This window comes from Citrus clementina, unplaced genomic scaffold (genome assembly GCF_000493195.1).
Source record: "Citrus clementina cultivar Clemenules unplaced genomic scaffold, Citrus_clementina_v1.0 scaffold_4, whole genome shotgun sequence".
Taxonomy (NCBI): domain Eukaryota; kingdom Viridiplantae; phylum Streptophyta; class Magnoliopsida; order Sapindales; family Rutaceae; genus Citrus; species Citrus x clementina.
In genome coordinates, this window is record NW_006262274.1 from 25,331,134 (window position 1) to 25,345,723 (window position 14,590).

General features: G+C 35.1%; 1 protein-coding gene across 3 annotated transcripts; it reads left to right on the top strand.

Annotated features, from left to right (window-relative positions):
• The first annotated feature begins 9,262 nt into the window (after positions 1-9,262).
• On the top strand, positions 9,263-13,145 carry LOC18043267 (beta-glucosidase 17). 3 transcript variants are annotated; one of them, XM_006438993.2, is made up of 13 exons: positions 9,263-9,503; positions 9,584-9,653; positions 10,375-10,433; positions 10,584-10,659; positions 10,963-11,040; positions 11,140-11,227; positions 11,348-11,600; positions 11,680-11,795; positions 11,910-12,127; positions 12,255-12,286; positions 12,393-12,495; positions 12,607-12,715; positions 12,890-13,145. In XM_006438993.2, exons 1-13 carry the CDS (start codon positions 9,309-9,311, stop codon positions 13,110-13,112), a joined length of 1,620 nt encoding a protein of 539 aa, XP_006439056.1. In that variant the 5' UTR covers positions 9,263-9,308; the 3' UTR covers positions 13,113-13,145. The 3 variants fall into 3 exon arrangements, with proteins under 3 accessions (XP_006439056.1, XP_006439055.1, XP_006439057.1); XM_006438992.2 differs by having other exon boundaries at positions 12,893-13,145; XM_006438994.2 differs by lacking the exon at positions 12,255-12,286 and having other exon boundaries at positions 11,910-12,006.
• Positions 13,146-14,590: the final 1,445 nt, after the last annotated feature.

The window sequence follows — 14,590 nt, forward strand, 5'->3', positions numbered from 1 at the left end:
ACAGAAAAGTCATCCATAAAGACTTCAAGGAATCGTTCAACCATATCAGAAAAAATGCTCAACATGCATCGTTGAAATGTAGCAGGTGCATTACATAATCCAAATGGCATTCTCCTATATGCAAATGTGCCAAAAGGGCAAGTGAAAGTAGTTTTCTCCTGATCTTTTGGTGCTATGGGAATCTGATTATATCCTGAGTAGCCATCTAGAAAGCAATAAAATTCATGGCCTGCTAATCTATCAAGCATTTGATCAATAAATGGTAAGGGAAAATGGTCTTTACGTGTGACAGAATTCAACTTCCTATAATCAATACATACACGCCATCCTGTAGTCACTCTAGTGGGTATCAATTCATTATCAGCATTGGTAACTACTGTGACTCCTGACTTTTTAGGGACAACTTGTACAGGACTGACCCATGAACTATCAGAAATTGGGTAAATGATACCTGCATCTAATAGCTTAAGGACCTCAGTTCTAACAACTTCTTTCATGTTAGGATTTAACCGACGTTGCATCTCCCTAGTAGTTTTAGCATTTTCATCAAGGTGAATGTAATGCATGCAGTCTACTGGGTTTATACCTTTAATGTCTGCTATGGTCCATCCTAATGCCCCTTTGTGCTCTTTCAAAACATCCAACAACTTACCTTTTTGTTCGTCATTGAGGGATGCTGAGATGATTACCGGTAGAGTACTTTCTTCTCCCAAAAACGCATATTCCAAAGTGTTGGGCAATGGTTTGAGCTCGAGTTTCGGTGGTGATTCTGATGATGGAATGAGTTGCTTCTCTGATGGTGCTAGTTGCTCAACTCTTGATTTCCATTTATTAGTGTCCATGGATGGTGTTGAGTCAAGCAGGGCGTTGACCTCATCAACCGATCTGTCAATATCAAAATCCAAACCAAAGTGAGTTAAGCATGTCTGTAAAGGATCATCACTAAGGTTTGAAAGAAAAGTATTATCAACTATTGTTTCTATTAAATCCACATCAACAATTCCATCATCTGCACTGTGAGGTTGTTTGGCAATGTTGAAGATGTTCAGTTCCATAGTCATGTTGCCGAAAGACAATTGCATATTTCCAGTCCTGCATTGAATGTGAGCATCCGCAGTTGCCAAGAAAGGTCGGCCTAGAATAATGGGGATGTGCTTCCTTGAATCCTGTATTGGTTGAGTGTCAATTACAATGAAATCAACAGGAAAATAAAACTTGTCTACCTGGATAAGCACGTCCTCCACAATACCACGAGGTATTTTTGTGGACCGATCTGCAAGTTGTAACACCACTGGAGTTGGGTGTAATTCTCCCAGTCCAAGTTTCATGAATACAGAGTAAGGCAGAAGATTTACACTAGCTCCTAAATCCAACAAAGCATTCTCAATTGTGTGGTTCCCTATACTACATGAGATAGTGGGGGAGCCTGGGTCTTTGCATTTTAAAGGAATTTTATGTTGGAGTATAGAACTAACGTTTTCTGTTAAAAATGCCTTCTTTTGAACATGCATATTTCTCTTTTTAGTACAAAGGTCTTTAAGAAACTTGGCATAAGATGGAACTTGTTTTATAGCATCTAGCAAAGGGATGTTAACACTTACCTGTTTGAAGATTTCAAGAATCTCACCTGTGGATTTTCCTTTTTTTCCTTTCGCTAACCTTTGAGGAAATGGAGCTTTCGGAACGTATTCTCGTGGGTTGGTTTCTTCTTTCTCCTCCGGTGATGAGTCATCAACATTCACAGGTACAATTTGATTTTCTTTTGTCACTGGCATCTCCACCTTGTTGTCGACTTCTTTTCCTTTTCGCAAGGTCATTACTGCTTTGACCTCTCCATGCTGTTGTGGTGAACTGGTACTTGCTTCATGTACTCCTTTAGGATTAGGCACTGGTTGACTTGGAAACTTACCTTTCTCAACGGTCATTGCCAAGGTTTGAACTGAAGAAGCAAGTTGTCCCACCATCTTCTCGAGGCTTGAAACAGATTGAGCTTGTGAGTTGAAGCCTGCTCTCAACTCATTTCGTAGTCCATCAATGGTGCGGTTCTGTTGCTCAATCGTGGAGTGAGTAAGATTCTTGAGATTCTGGAATGAATCCTCCCATGGTCTGGGTTGAGAGTAATTCTGGTTTTGATTGTATGGTCTAAATGGTGGCTGAGAGGCTTGAGGATTTTGTGGAATTGGTGGAGCTGGAGCTATTGGTCCATTCTGTTGGAATCCTTGAGACCATGAAAAATTGGGGTGGTCTCTCCATCCAGGGTTATATGTGTTGGAGTATGGGTTGTAATTTGATGGCTTTCTCATTACACCTATGGCATTGGCTTGATCTGAGTATGAGTCATGGTCATGTGGCTCTGTTGATTTAGCAGTCGATAGTGATGCTATTTGTCGAGAGAGACCTTCAATTATCGCTTTGACTTCTTTAATTTCTGAACTTGATTCGCCAATTTGAACCTCATTCACTCCTTTAATTCTTCTAGTAGTCCTGAGTGATCGACTCCGTTGTTGGGAATTATCTGCTTGTCGTTGGAAGAATTCCCAAATTTCTGACGCACTTTTTGACATTAGCTCTCCTCCACTTGTTGCCATTAGCCATTCTTGCACATTTGGTAGTAATCCCTCCAAAAAGTATTGGCATTGGTGCCATTTCTCATACCCATGATGTGGACACTTCAAGAGTAGCCCATTGAATCGCTCCCATGTCTCGAAAAACTGCTCGTCCTCTCTCTGAGTAAACTCTGAGATTTCCCTGCGAATAGCATTGGTTTTATGCACTGGGAAATATTTATTCAAAAATTTAGTTACCATTTGTTCCCATGATGAAATGCTATTAGCAGGCAACGTATTTAACCATGAACGAGCTCTATCCTTTAAAGAAAATGGGAATAGTCTAAGTTTAACATCATCATCTGAAAAATTCTCATATTTGAATGTTTGACAAATGGCATGAAAATCATTCAAATGATTATATGGATCCTCATTTTCTAGGCCATAAAATGTAGGGAGACAATTTAACACACTAGGTTTTAATTCAAAACTCCTAGCAGCTACATTTGGGTATCTTATGCATGACGTGCTCAAATTAGCTAAGGGACTAAAATAGTCCTTAAATGGCCTCTCCTGTGGTGCTTGTAAATCCATTTTATTTTTAACGTGTTTGTGTGTGCGAAGTGTTTTTTCTAATTCAAGGTCTATAGGTTCAAGATTAGGTAATAATGACCTACGACCATGCATGCAAAATAAATAAAATAAAAATAAAGATGCAAACAAAACAAAAAATAAAGATGGGAACAAAACAAATAAAAATAAAGAAGAGGGAGAAATTACGATACTAACCTTATTGCGCTATTACAACCTTTCTATAAAAATACACAAAAATAAATACGTGAAAGAAATTAACTAAAAATTAAATTAATAAGATAAACAAAAAAAATTACAAAGAAAAATAAATGAAAAATTAAATTACAAAATTTTAAAGAAGAGAAAAAGAAAAGAAATACTAACCTTTAAATGTAGATTCACTTTTTTTTTTTTTTTTTTAATAATAAAAAAAATACAAGAAAACAAATAAAAGAAATTATTCACAAAAATTAATTCTATGAATTAAAATTACTTACCTCCCCGGCAACGGCGCCAAAAACTTGTTGTGCAAATTTTAATGTACTCGCAAGCGCACGAATCTATTGTAGTATAGACTAATGGTGACGAGTGTCGATCCCACGAGGAGGTGGATTTTAATTATATATAGAATTAATTTTGTAAATGGGTAGTTGGATTTATGGTGGAAATGATTTGGAATATGCTAATACTTAAATTAAAATGGCGATAATAAATTCTGAAATTGGAATTGAAATGACGAGAATAAATTGAAGCGAAGATCTATTGAAATGACGTACTTGGGTATCTGGATCCGTATCAACATGCATCATGGGCTAAATAATCCGTATTAATGCCAATTAAATCATGAGGGGGGAATCCACACCTCATGAACCACGCTCTAATCAATATGGTGCTAAGGGCTTATCGTGCCAAATAATAATAACCTTATACTAGAGAGCCGGTGTAACCAAGGCGGTATCTAGACAAGACTATTATTATTTGTCGACGAGAAGTCAAAACATCCACAAAAATTAGAGGGGAAGAGAAAATAAATTTACCAAATTAAGCCCATGACACATGTTGAGACTTCACCTTCAACCCAAGCTTGAAAGAAAATTAGCCACTCATAATTGAACTAGGGGCAAAATGGGAATTTATTAAAATACGAAGAAAATACAAGATGGAGAGGGAATTACAGAAAATGGATCCCAAAAATGGATTCAGAGATATCAAATTAGGGGGGGGAGGCCCCCTTTTTATAGATACATGGAGTAAATCATGGCCATCGGATTAAAAATAGTTTGGACGCTCAGGATTGCGCCACGTCATCAGTCAACAGTCCACGGTTTGACCACGCGGATGAACAGTAACACGGTTTGACCCGACTTTGAACAGTAACGCGGTTTGACCCGGATGAACAGTAACGCGGTTTGGTTGAAAATAATCATGTGTGATGCATGCACCGTACGCGAGATTTTTCGTCCACTGATATGCTGCCACGTCACCATCAACAGTACATAAGAATTTTAGTCCAACAGGATCGTGACACCTCATCAGTCAATGCCACATCATCGGTCAATGCCACGTCATCATCCGTTTATGTGAACAGTGTCGTGAACAGTAACGTATACAGTACCATACACGTGAATAGTACTGTACATGTGAATAGTGCCATTTTTCCTTTTATGCTCCTCCTAAGGTTTTCGACCGTCCTGAGTTCAAAAGTGATGTCCGTTTTGCCGTCTGATCTCTCCTTTATTGTGAAATGACTATAATGCCCCTAAAATACATAAAATACTTAATTAAAATAAAACACATGTAATTAAATCACAAGAAGGTTAAATATATAAAAGTAAGGGTTGTTAGTAAGACTTAAAATGTAAAATGACGGTTTTCTCCTTTATAAATATGCATTTTCTAACACTCAACAGAGACCATTGGTTCGAGTCGAAAACTTGGTGCAAAAGGGTAAAGGATCATTTAGTTTAGATCCCCAACATGTCACCAAAATGACTTGTCCAACCATAACTCTGCAGCAAACTCACCTGAACAGCAGCCTCGTCCATCTCTAATCCCACTTGAAATGCCATCACAACCAATGACACAGAATCCAGAATCGCAACTATATCAGGCCTCTAACCCTTTGCCTAATTCTTCAGCTACCAACCATAATCCTGACACCAATGCAGCAACAGCCCCAGATTATGACTCTGATGACAGTGTTTTCAGTCTGAATGATTATAATGAAGACGATAATCAATTAAAGGTTGTTACTCTTACATCTAATCCAGGGTATGTGCCTTCTGATGCCAGTGATGGTGATTGTATTCTTTCTGATTGTGAAAGTGATGACAAAGAAGATATAGAATGCAATGCAAGCACTGCAAAGAGTTCGGACACAACAAGAGAGGATGCCCTGTTAATCCTCAAAATGCGAACAAAAGGACTAGACATTATAAGGTAACAGTAAATGCTTCTATGAGAAGCTTCACTGTTGTAGCTTTATATGAAAACCATCACATGTGCTCCATATTATAACTATACTTATATGTTGTTTGTTTTTTGTGCTTTGTTTTATTTGTTTTATCACAGAACAATCTGAAAAGTTATGTTTCCAGAACAGGAGCAGAATTGACAAGTAAGACACTTTACCTCATGCTCCAATGACATTGAATTTGACTTTCACAGTAAAAGTACATGTGCATTCATCATGAATATTGTTATATAATTACTTGAGAGTGTAAAGTTAGATAAATAGTATCTCTTATGTCCAAAATGCAGTGTTGTTGCTGTGATTTTCATAGTGAAAGCACATGTATCTAGCCGTTATTTTAGATTAATTTATATTGTAATATGATACAAATATTTTATTTTAGGTGTACAAGGCAGTGACAGTGCTATAAATGATAGTCATAGCCAGTCACATGAAAATATCCAAGTTTCAAAGAAAAGAAAAATGGTTAGTGAGGCTGGCATTTTTGGTGCTAGAGAAGTAGTGAATATGCATATTACAGAGAGTGGGTCTACTACTGTTTCGTTAGGGATGCAAGGGAAAAAGATAGTAACAGCTACTGGAATGATGCTGAAAAGGAATGATGGTGTAAAATTAGGTATTAGAAGGAAGGACAAAGGGAAGGCACCTGCCTTCCCACCATAGAGGGTAAGAGCTTATATCCATTTTTAACCACATTAACTTAATTTATTTCAGGTATAAGTAACTATAACCATTGTAATGTCCTATTTTGGTATGTAGTAAATGTTGAACACTGGTGGATATATTGGCAGCAATATTTTTTATTAACAACTACTGAAGGTACACATCTAATTTTTAGACACCTTCCACAATGCCACTTTGAACCAGGTCCGGACAGCTTCATTTTGACCAAAGCAAAATTTATTCTACTGATGAGTTGCTGTCATCTTTTGTTTTTTTTGTGCTACAATTACAGCTTCAATCAATTAATTGTTTGCTTCTAAGTTATTTGGCAAGCAATAGGACTGGTTTGTGGTATTTTGTAAGTTGTTGGGCATGGTATACAGGCAATTGATATGATACACCAACAATAGATTTTGTTTTTTGTTTTTTGGTTATTATAACTTAAGACTATGTATATTGCTGCCAATGTGAATGTATGGATCAAAGACAACTGATATATAGAATTTATGTTTTGCTTTATTTAGCTTGCATTACAATATATGATAAACAAAACAATGAACAACATGAGAATCATGATTTGACACTTCTTCAATTGCTTCAGCACTGCTTCGATTTTGTTAAGTCTGTTAACAAGAGCACCCTGGTCATAAATATCAGTTTCATGGACATTGTGATGCACTGGTTGAAGTATGTGTGTTAATGCTCGAATTTCTTCTATCTCTTCCATGGATGGTGTCCACCATTTGAAGAATCCACACTTTGCTGTTCTAGAACAATTGTAGTATAATCGGTTTGGATTTGCTTCAGATTCTGAAATTTTTATTTCAGCTCTCAATCGACAGTAACAAAATTCATTATGAAACCTTATAAGACCACCATTGATGAAATTCTTCTTTGAGGGGGAATTTGATGAACTAGAAGCACTCCTCAATGCTGACATTTTTTTGCAATTTGAACTGTATATGTTGAAGCATGTGATAGAGATGAAGTTTTATAACTGTCTGTGTATGTTTGTATGGTTAATAATGATGAGCCATTGAAGTAGAAAAAGGTGTTGCAGTGTTTTATATATATTCGAAGATGGTAGACTGGTAGTATAGAATGTGAAAATGAAGATGAGATAGTGCAGCTAAATTGCTTTATAGCAAATTGGAGTCAACTTCACCCTTCTCAAAAAATGACCGTTGGAATTTGTAGCCATTATGCCTGAAATTGGCTAATTCTCTCAATTTGGTTAAATAATGCCACGTGTGCCAACATAATTCTCTTTATTCAAAAGGATAATAAGGTAATTAAACACTTTATAACAAACATGACATTATTGTAATTATGAATGGATGGCTTGGGTTTCCTGACAATTCACTCGTTTAAATTCAAATAATGGGCAATATTGTCCATTTACTTGGTTTTGAACGGCACTGTTAAGTTTGACAGGTAAATTGACGATTTTGGGTGCGCGGCGAGTATTGTTTAAACAAATGGGTGCGCGGCGGAAATTGTCAAAACATTTGGGGGCAGGGTGGAAATAACCCAATAAATAAATGTGTTGTTGAAATATTGGAATGTTTACGATCACAAATAATATAATGAAAGTCATTTATGATTTAACAAATCATTAATTAATGTGTCAAAATTATTCTTGATTAATTATCTTCGGAACTTAGGGTGCGTTTGGGATTGAGGTTGGATAACTGTAACTTTTAATCTTCAACATTAAAATGTTTGGTAAAGACTAGCTGCTGTAACTTAGAAACTATGCTGATAAAGTCGCTAATTGTTTTAATAAGAAACACACATGTTTTGGGTTATTGTACGTACTATTATAATCTCTCTTATAATCTACTATGATGCGTTTGTCAAAAGGAAAATTATCAATTATATACTTTTAAATGACATCCGTATCAAACATGCTATAATATTTTTCAAGTGTATCACTCGTATACCTTAAGTTGACAAAACACTTTTACCGTCCACCAATCCGTTAACTTCCGTTAGAAAGTTAACAGAATTGTGACAAATTGACTATTTCGCCATTGAAACTCAAAATGAGGTAAAAAGATAAATTTACCCCAAAATTAACGTAAATTTTCAATACATAATTTTTTATTTTTTTATTAATAATACATTTTTTATTAAAAAAAATATGAATTATTAATGGTACATATAATTAACAATTATCCATTAAAAAATCCATATTATACCATAAAAAATTATTAACAACTTATTATTTACAATTATACATACTATACCATAAAAAATTCCAGTTGGAACTTGGAGGAGTAGATCTTCAAAAATTTAGGTTAAATTTTGGAGGAGTAGATTCGGTTGTCAAGTAGCTTTTTTTTTAGCAATTATTAACAATTATCCGATAAATGAGATGACATGTCATTTTTATCAATATATATCATATGAAATGTCATTTTTTACTAGGTAAATTGGATGATATATCTTTTTTAAAAAGACTAGATTACCCCTATAATGTCAGCGCTTGCAAACGGCAGTCGGCAGTTAACAGATTGATGGACCGCAGAAGTGTTTTATCAACTTAGAGTATACGAGTGATACACTTAAAAAATATTGTAGCACATTTGATACTGATATCATTTAAGGGTATATGGTTGATAATTTCCCTTGTCAAAATGAATGATTCTGTATATTAAAATGCCACATTTATGCTTAAATAGTTAATTAATTAGAACATTAAAATTATATAATTTATAAATTCTTTTTCGAGACATAATTTAAAAAAAGAAAAAAGAAAAAGAAAGCAAAGAGAGTATTAGTGACCTCAATGATAAAATGAAAAATAGTATAGTCATTCCTCATTTCTTCCAACAGAACAAATGAGAGAGTTAAATATTAACAAGGAGGAGTGGTTGTCGTACTATTCCGGACCATAGGTATACAATTCATTGAATTCAATATCAATATAAGTCTTATCCTTCTGACGCCTTCTACGGTTGAAATTGAATAAAATAATAGCAGACTGTACGTACTGCTTAATTATATATGTATTTGGGGGCGGGTTATGCATCATATACTATCAGTTCATAATGATGAAGCTTCCATATATAATTCATCGGAAGGGAGAGGTAGGGAGAGTGGAAGTTAAATTTCAGAATCTTTTTGTCTGTTATCTGATCACATCTTCGATTTGCTTATCATCTGTATGCCTCCCCTGCTACGGCTCCACTCGGAATAGCTTTCCGCCTGAGTTTTTATTTGGAACAGCATCAAGTGCTTACCAGGTATAATTAATATACATTCACACAAATCCACACAAATTAAATGTGTTTCTTCATTCATTAATTCTTCATTTCCTGACCAGTATGAAGGAGCAGCTCACGTTGGAGGGAGGAAACCAAGCGTATGGGATACCTTCGCCATGGATCAACCAGGTGATCAGTTTCTCTCTCCTAATTAAACCAAAAGAAATACGATATGAATGAAACACAACTAGAACTAGCACAATTATTATATATTCAGCGATACAATACTACTGTTATGATTCGCTTCTGGTAATATCCTGGAGGGGTTAATCTTTTGATGCTTAGAATAGCTAATTACAATTAACACTTACTGCGCACCGCCGGTGCAGATGATCCACTGAAAAAGATAAAAGTAGGTAGGCAAGCCGCAAGCGAGATGTGCACTTGTGCGAAAGAGATTTGTTCCACGTATATTAAAAAGTTGGTGCCTGATCCATTCCAAAATGACCAAATTACCCTCACAGATCAATTAGTTTTGAGTTTTTGGCCATCAATCATAATTGTGTAATGACATCTGGTTCTTGGTCCCCGTGTTTCTCACGTAGTTTTTCTATCTGTCTATTTCGCATGGGTCCTTAAATTGTGTCAAAATGACAAAATTACCCTTACACTAGTGAAAGAATGAGAGCATGTGTATCGAGTAGGGTGCGTCTTATCAATTTAGAGATTCATTTGAGAAATCATAAAAACATGCGGACCTAGATGCTGTTATTGCAACCAATAATTAAATTTTGGGAACCTAGATGTTATTATTGGCATTGCAATATCAATATTTAAGGGAATTTCATGTTAATTTTTCTTTCATGCGAGAGTTACCTTACCAGTGCGGTGTTTTTTGGTGCCATGGCAGAGAAAATTTTGGACCACAGTAATGGGGATGTAGCTGACAACTTTTACTTTCGTTACAAGGTACGTGTGCGTATGGTTGATAATTATTAATTTTCTGCCGCAGTATGGTTTTTTTTTTTAATTTGTTAATTGAAGTGAAAGAGAGAGGGGGCATTTTAAATTCCATTTTTTTCCTCGTTTAAGAAAATGATTGAGAATTATTAATGACAGGAGGACATTGCTTTGGTGAAGCAAGTTGGTTTCGACTCCCTCAGATTCTCAATATCATGGTCCAGAATTTTACCTCGTAAGATGATGTATCCATAACTTAAGCAAATTTAAACTTTCCGCAAATATTATACGTTTATTGATTGAGATTTGCTCTTTAACGTTAATAACTTATACACACACACACACTGGCGTTTTGGATCCATCTCCTTTGCTTAGCAAATTAAGAAACATTTTATAAAATTCATTCGTTACAAAGATTGGCCGACAAAATTCAATGCATAATTATGTGCATTTTCACATTATCCGATCGAGGCAATCAATTATAGTTAATTATGACACCTGTATGATCTAACTGGAGTTTTAATCTATTTGCCCGTAGATGGAAATATTAGTGGGGGAGTCAACCAACAAGGTGTCGATTTCTACAATAATCTCATCAACGAGCTCATATCAAACGGTCAACTCCCAATCTTCTCTGCATTGTAATTCTAATCCACATTTTATCTTTTTATTATCTCATTTAACAATTCATGGCTATGCTAACTTTTATTAGCAGGCTTAAAGCCCTTTGTGACTTTATTCCATTGGGACACTCCGCAAGCTCTAGAAGATGAATATGGTGGATTCTTAAGTCCTAAAATTGTGTAAGTTTAATTAGTTAACTAAAAACATATATATTTTACAATTTACGTACTGATGAGATTCTATATTCAAGGCTACAGTTTGGGTATCACAAACGATTATTATATGTTTGTAATGAACAGAAAAGATTTTGGTGACTATGCGGACTTGTGCTTCAAAGAATTTGGTGACAGAGTTAAGCACTGGATAACTTTGAACGAGCCGGAGACAGTTGGTGAAAATGGGTATGCAAAAGGTACCCACGCTCCTGGACGATGTTCGAACTACATCGGAAACTGCCCGGCCGGCAACTCCGCCACAGAACCTTATGTGGCAGCTCATCACCTTATTCTTAGCCATGCAACCGCTGTAAAATTGTACAGACAAAATTATCAGGTTCGAATTTGAATTTGATTTGTATACACATACGTATAATAAATTAATTATGTAACAAAGTTAATTTGGCCTTTTGCAGCCATCTCAGAACGGCTTAATTGGGATTACAATCAGCTCTATCTGGGCTGTGCCTAAATTTCCAACAGTTGCTTCCAAGAAAGCTGCCTCTCGAGCTATTGATTTTAAATTCGGATGGTGAGTTCGATGACTGACTTTTTAATACTTATGCCTCAATCAATTATTTCCCTCTCTTTAATTTGGTAACAACTAATTTTATTATTAAGATATATAATTAACATTTGCATGCAGGTTTTTCAATCCTATCACATACGGAAGCTACCCAAGGAGCATGCAGCATTTGGTGGGCAATCGACTGCCCAAATTCACAAAATCACAAGCAGAAATGGTAAAAGGATCAGTTGATTTCCTTGGATTAAATTACTATACTGCAGATTATGCAGAGGAAGTAACATCTTTTAGCAACACCAACTTAAGTTATACAACAGACAGTCGTGTTAATCGAACTAGTAAGCCATACATTACGGCCCAAACAATCTACTGAACAATTCTCTTTCTTTTAAAAAAAAAAAAAAACTTTTTTGGGTTAATTTTTATTTACAATTTTACTAAAACTGTAACTTATTAATGTAACAGAGGAGAAAAATGGATTTCCCCTTGGTCAGCCGGTAAAATCCTCTATTTTGTTTTTTTTTTCTTTTTTTGGGGGGTGTGTTTTGCGGGGTTCATAGGCATGGTTTTGCAAATCGATTATGTAATTATATGATTTTGCAGACGGGTTCGGACTGGCTTTCCATTTACCCGAAGGGAATTCGAGAACTTTTGCTGTATCTAAAGAAAAAATACAATCCTCCTCCCATTTACATAACTGAAAATGGTAATTCAACACTAATTAAATCTTAATTACTTCTACATGCACGACAATTTTGACTCTAAATATACGATTTGTTGATTTTAAGATAATTATTTTATGACTCTTAATTTTTAGGAGTGGGTGATGTGAACAGTAGCTCATGGTCTATTGGTTATGCTCTGAACGATACGGTGCGGGTAAATTACTATAACGACCATCTATCATATATCCTAGAAGCTATCAAGTAAGTAGCTAGAGATTTTGATTAAGTAGTATCCCTTTTAGATTTTCTTACTCTTTGCTGCTTCTTCTTCTTCATTTTTTTCCTTAAAAAAAAACAAATCCTTTCTAATCAAGGGATGCTGGCTAGTTGAAAATTACATATAGTAGTATTTATTTTGATTTGTTTTATCGGCAGTAGTGGAGGTGTTGACGTGAGAGGATATTTTGCATGGTCATTTCTCGACAACTATGAGTGGGAATATGGTTATACAACTCGATTTGGGATCACTTATGTAGACTACAAAGATGGATTGAGAAGATCCCTTAAAAACTCTGCTTTATGGTTCAAAAAATTCCTCCGAAACCAAACGGATGTTGCTTCTAACACCTCTTCTTTGAAATTGTACTCTGATCAGTGATTTATACAATTACAAATAAGTGAGTGTGTTCAATGGCGCAATCCATCTCTAAAATTTTTGAAATTCTTAATTTGTTGATATATTTATATATTTAAGTGGGATGAGATTAAAGAGTGCATATGTATATATATATTTATACACGAACTGTTATACTGTGTTTAAATTGAACAACATGAGCAACTGCTCATTCTTGTTAATAATCAAGGGTAGGGGTGGATAAAAAATCCATTCTGCTAAAAAAAATTGAACCTAACCAAGGGTTTGATTTGGTTTGGAAAAATTTTTAAAAAAAATGAAGTTTAAAAATTTGAAAAAACCGAACTAAACTAGAAATCAAAAGTACATCGGTTCGATTCATAATTATAGAAATAACCATTCGATTCAACTCAATTTCATAAAAGATCGAACCTAATTGTACCACCCTTTAATCGAGGGCGCAAAAGAAAATAGAAGTAATGATCTAATTAAGCACACTGATGTACTAATACATTATATGATATTATAATATATAGGCGGAGGCCGGATGCATATGTTGACCAACATCCCTAAAGTTTTATAAAATCTCACTTTGGCCAAAAAAAAATTCCAAATTCGTAATCCTCGTGCCTGACTTGACTTTTTCAAAATGTTTGGGCCTAAGTCCGCATTTTGGAAAGCAATTAAGAATTGAGTAGTTATATCTGACCCCCTCACTTTATGTCATTAATCTTAATTATGATCATTTCTAAAATTATGCTTATTAATAAACAATATCAATTTTTAACTAAGTTACAGAGAATAAGAGTATAAGACACACACAATAATTCAATTTGACACACGGAATAGTATTATTTGATTTACATTACAATTGAACTTTTTACACCCATGAGTAGGTGTGAACAAGAGATTAGTTTGCTGATTTTTGAGAAGCTTTCTGAGGCGGGCTTTGAGAAAATCTTTGCAGCAACAGGACAAAGAAAACTGATGGAGAAATTTGGGGGGCGTTTGTTGTGGGATACACTGAGTGAGAAGTCAGTAATGAAAAATCCCGATTAATGAAATCTTAAGCATTGGTGTGTGATAACATTATCAATTTGGTGTCGGTAACTGTAATAATTTTCGCTTTGATCGCTGGCTGTCAAGAGTTCTTCTATTTGTCCCAGGTCAAACCCCGAAAAGTAATGCTAATAGTGCACTTGAAGGATTAGTGGAGTTTCACTATAATTTTTTTTTTTTTTTAATGTTTTCACAAAGAAGCAAATGGGGGGGAACGGATGGGGGGACGCTTAGAAAATCATGTTGTCGTAGTAGCCACACTCCATTCACATTTAGAAACGCTTTAGTTCTATTCATCTCCAATTCAAAGACACCGGCACCGCAATAGTTTTTTTTTTTTTTTTTTTTTTTGGCAACTAAATAACCTTACTTTCTTTTTCCCTTTTTTTACACTTAAAAATTGGTCTGCACTTGCTGACTTTGGAACCAAATTTCTCCGAAAC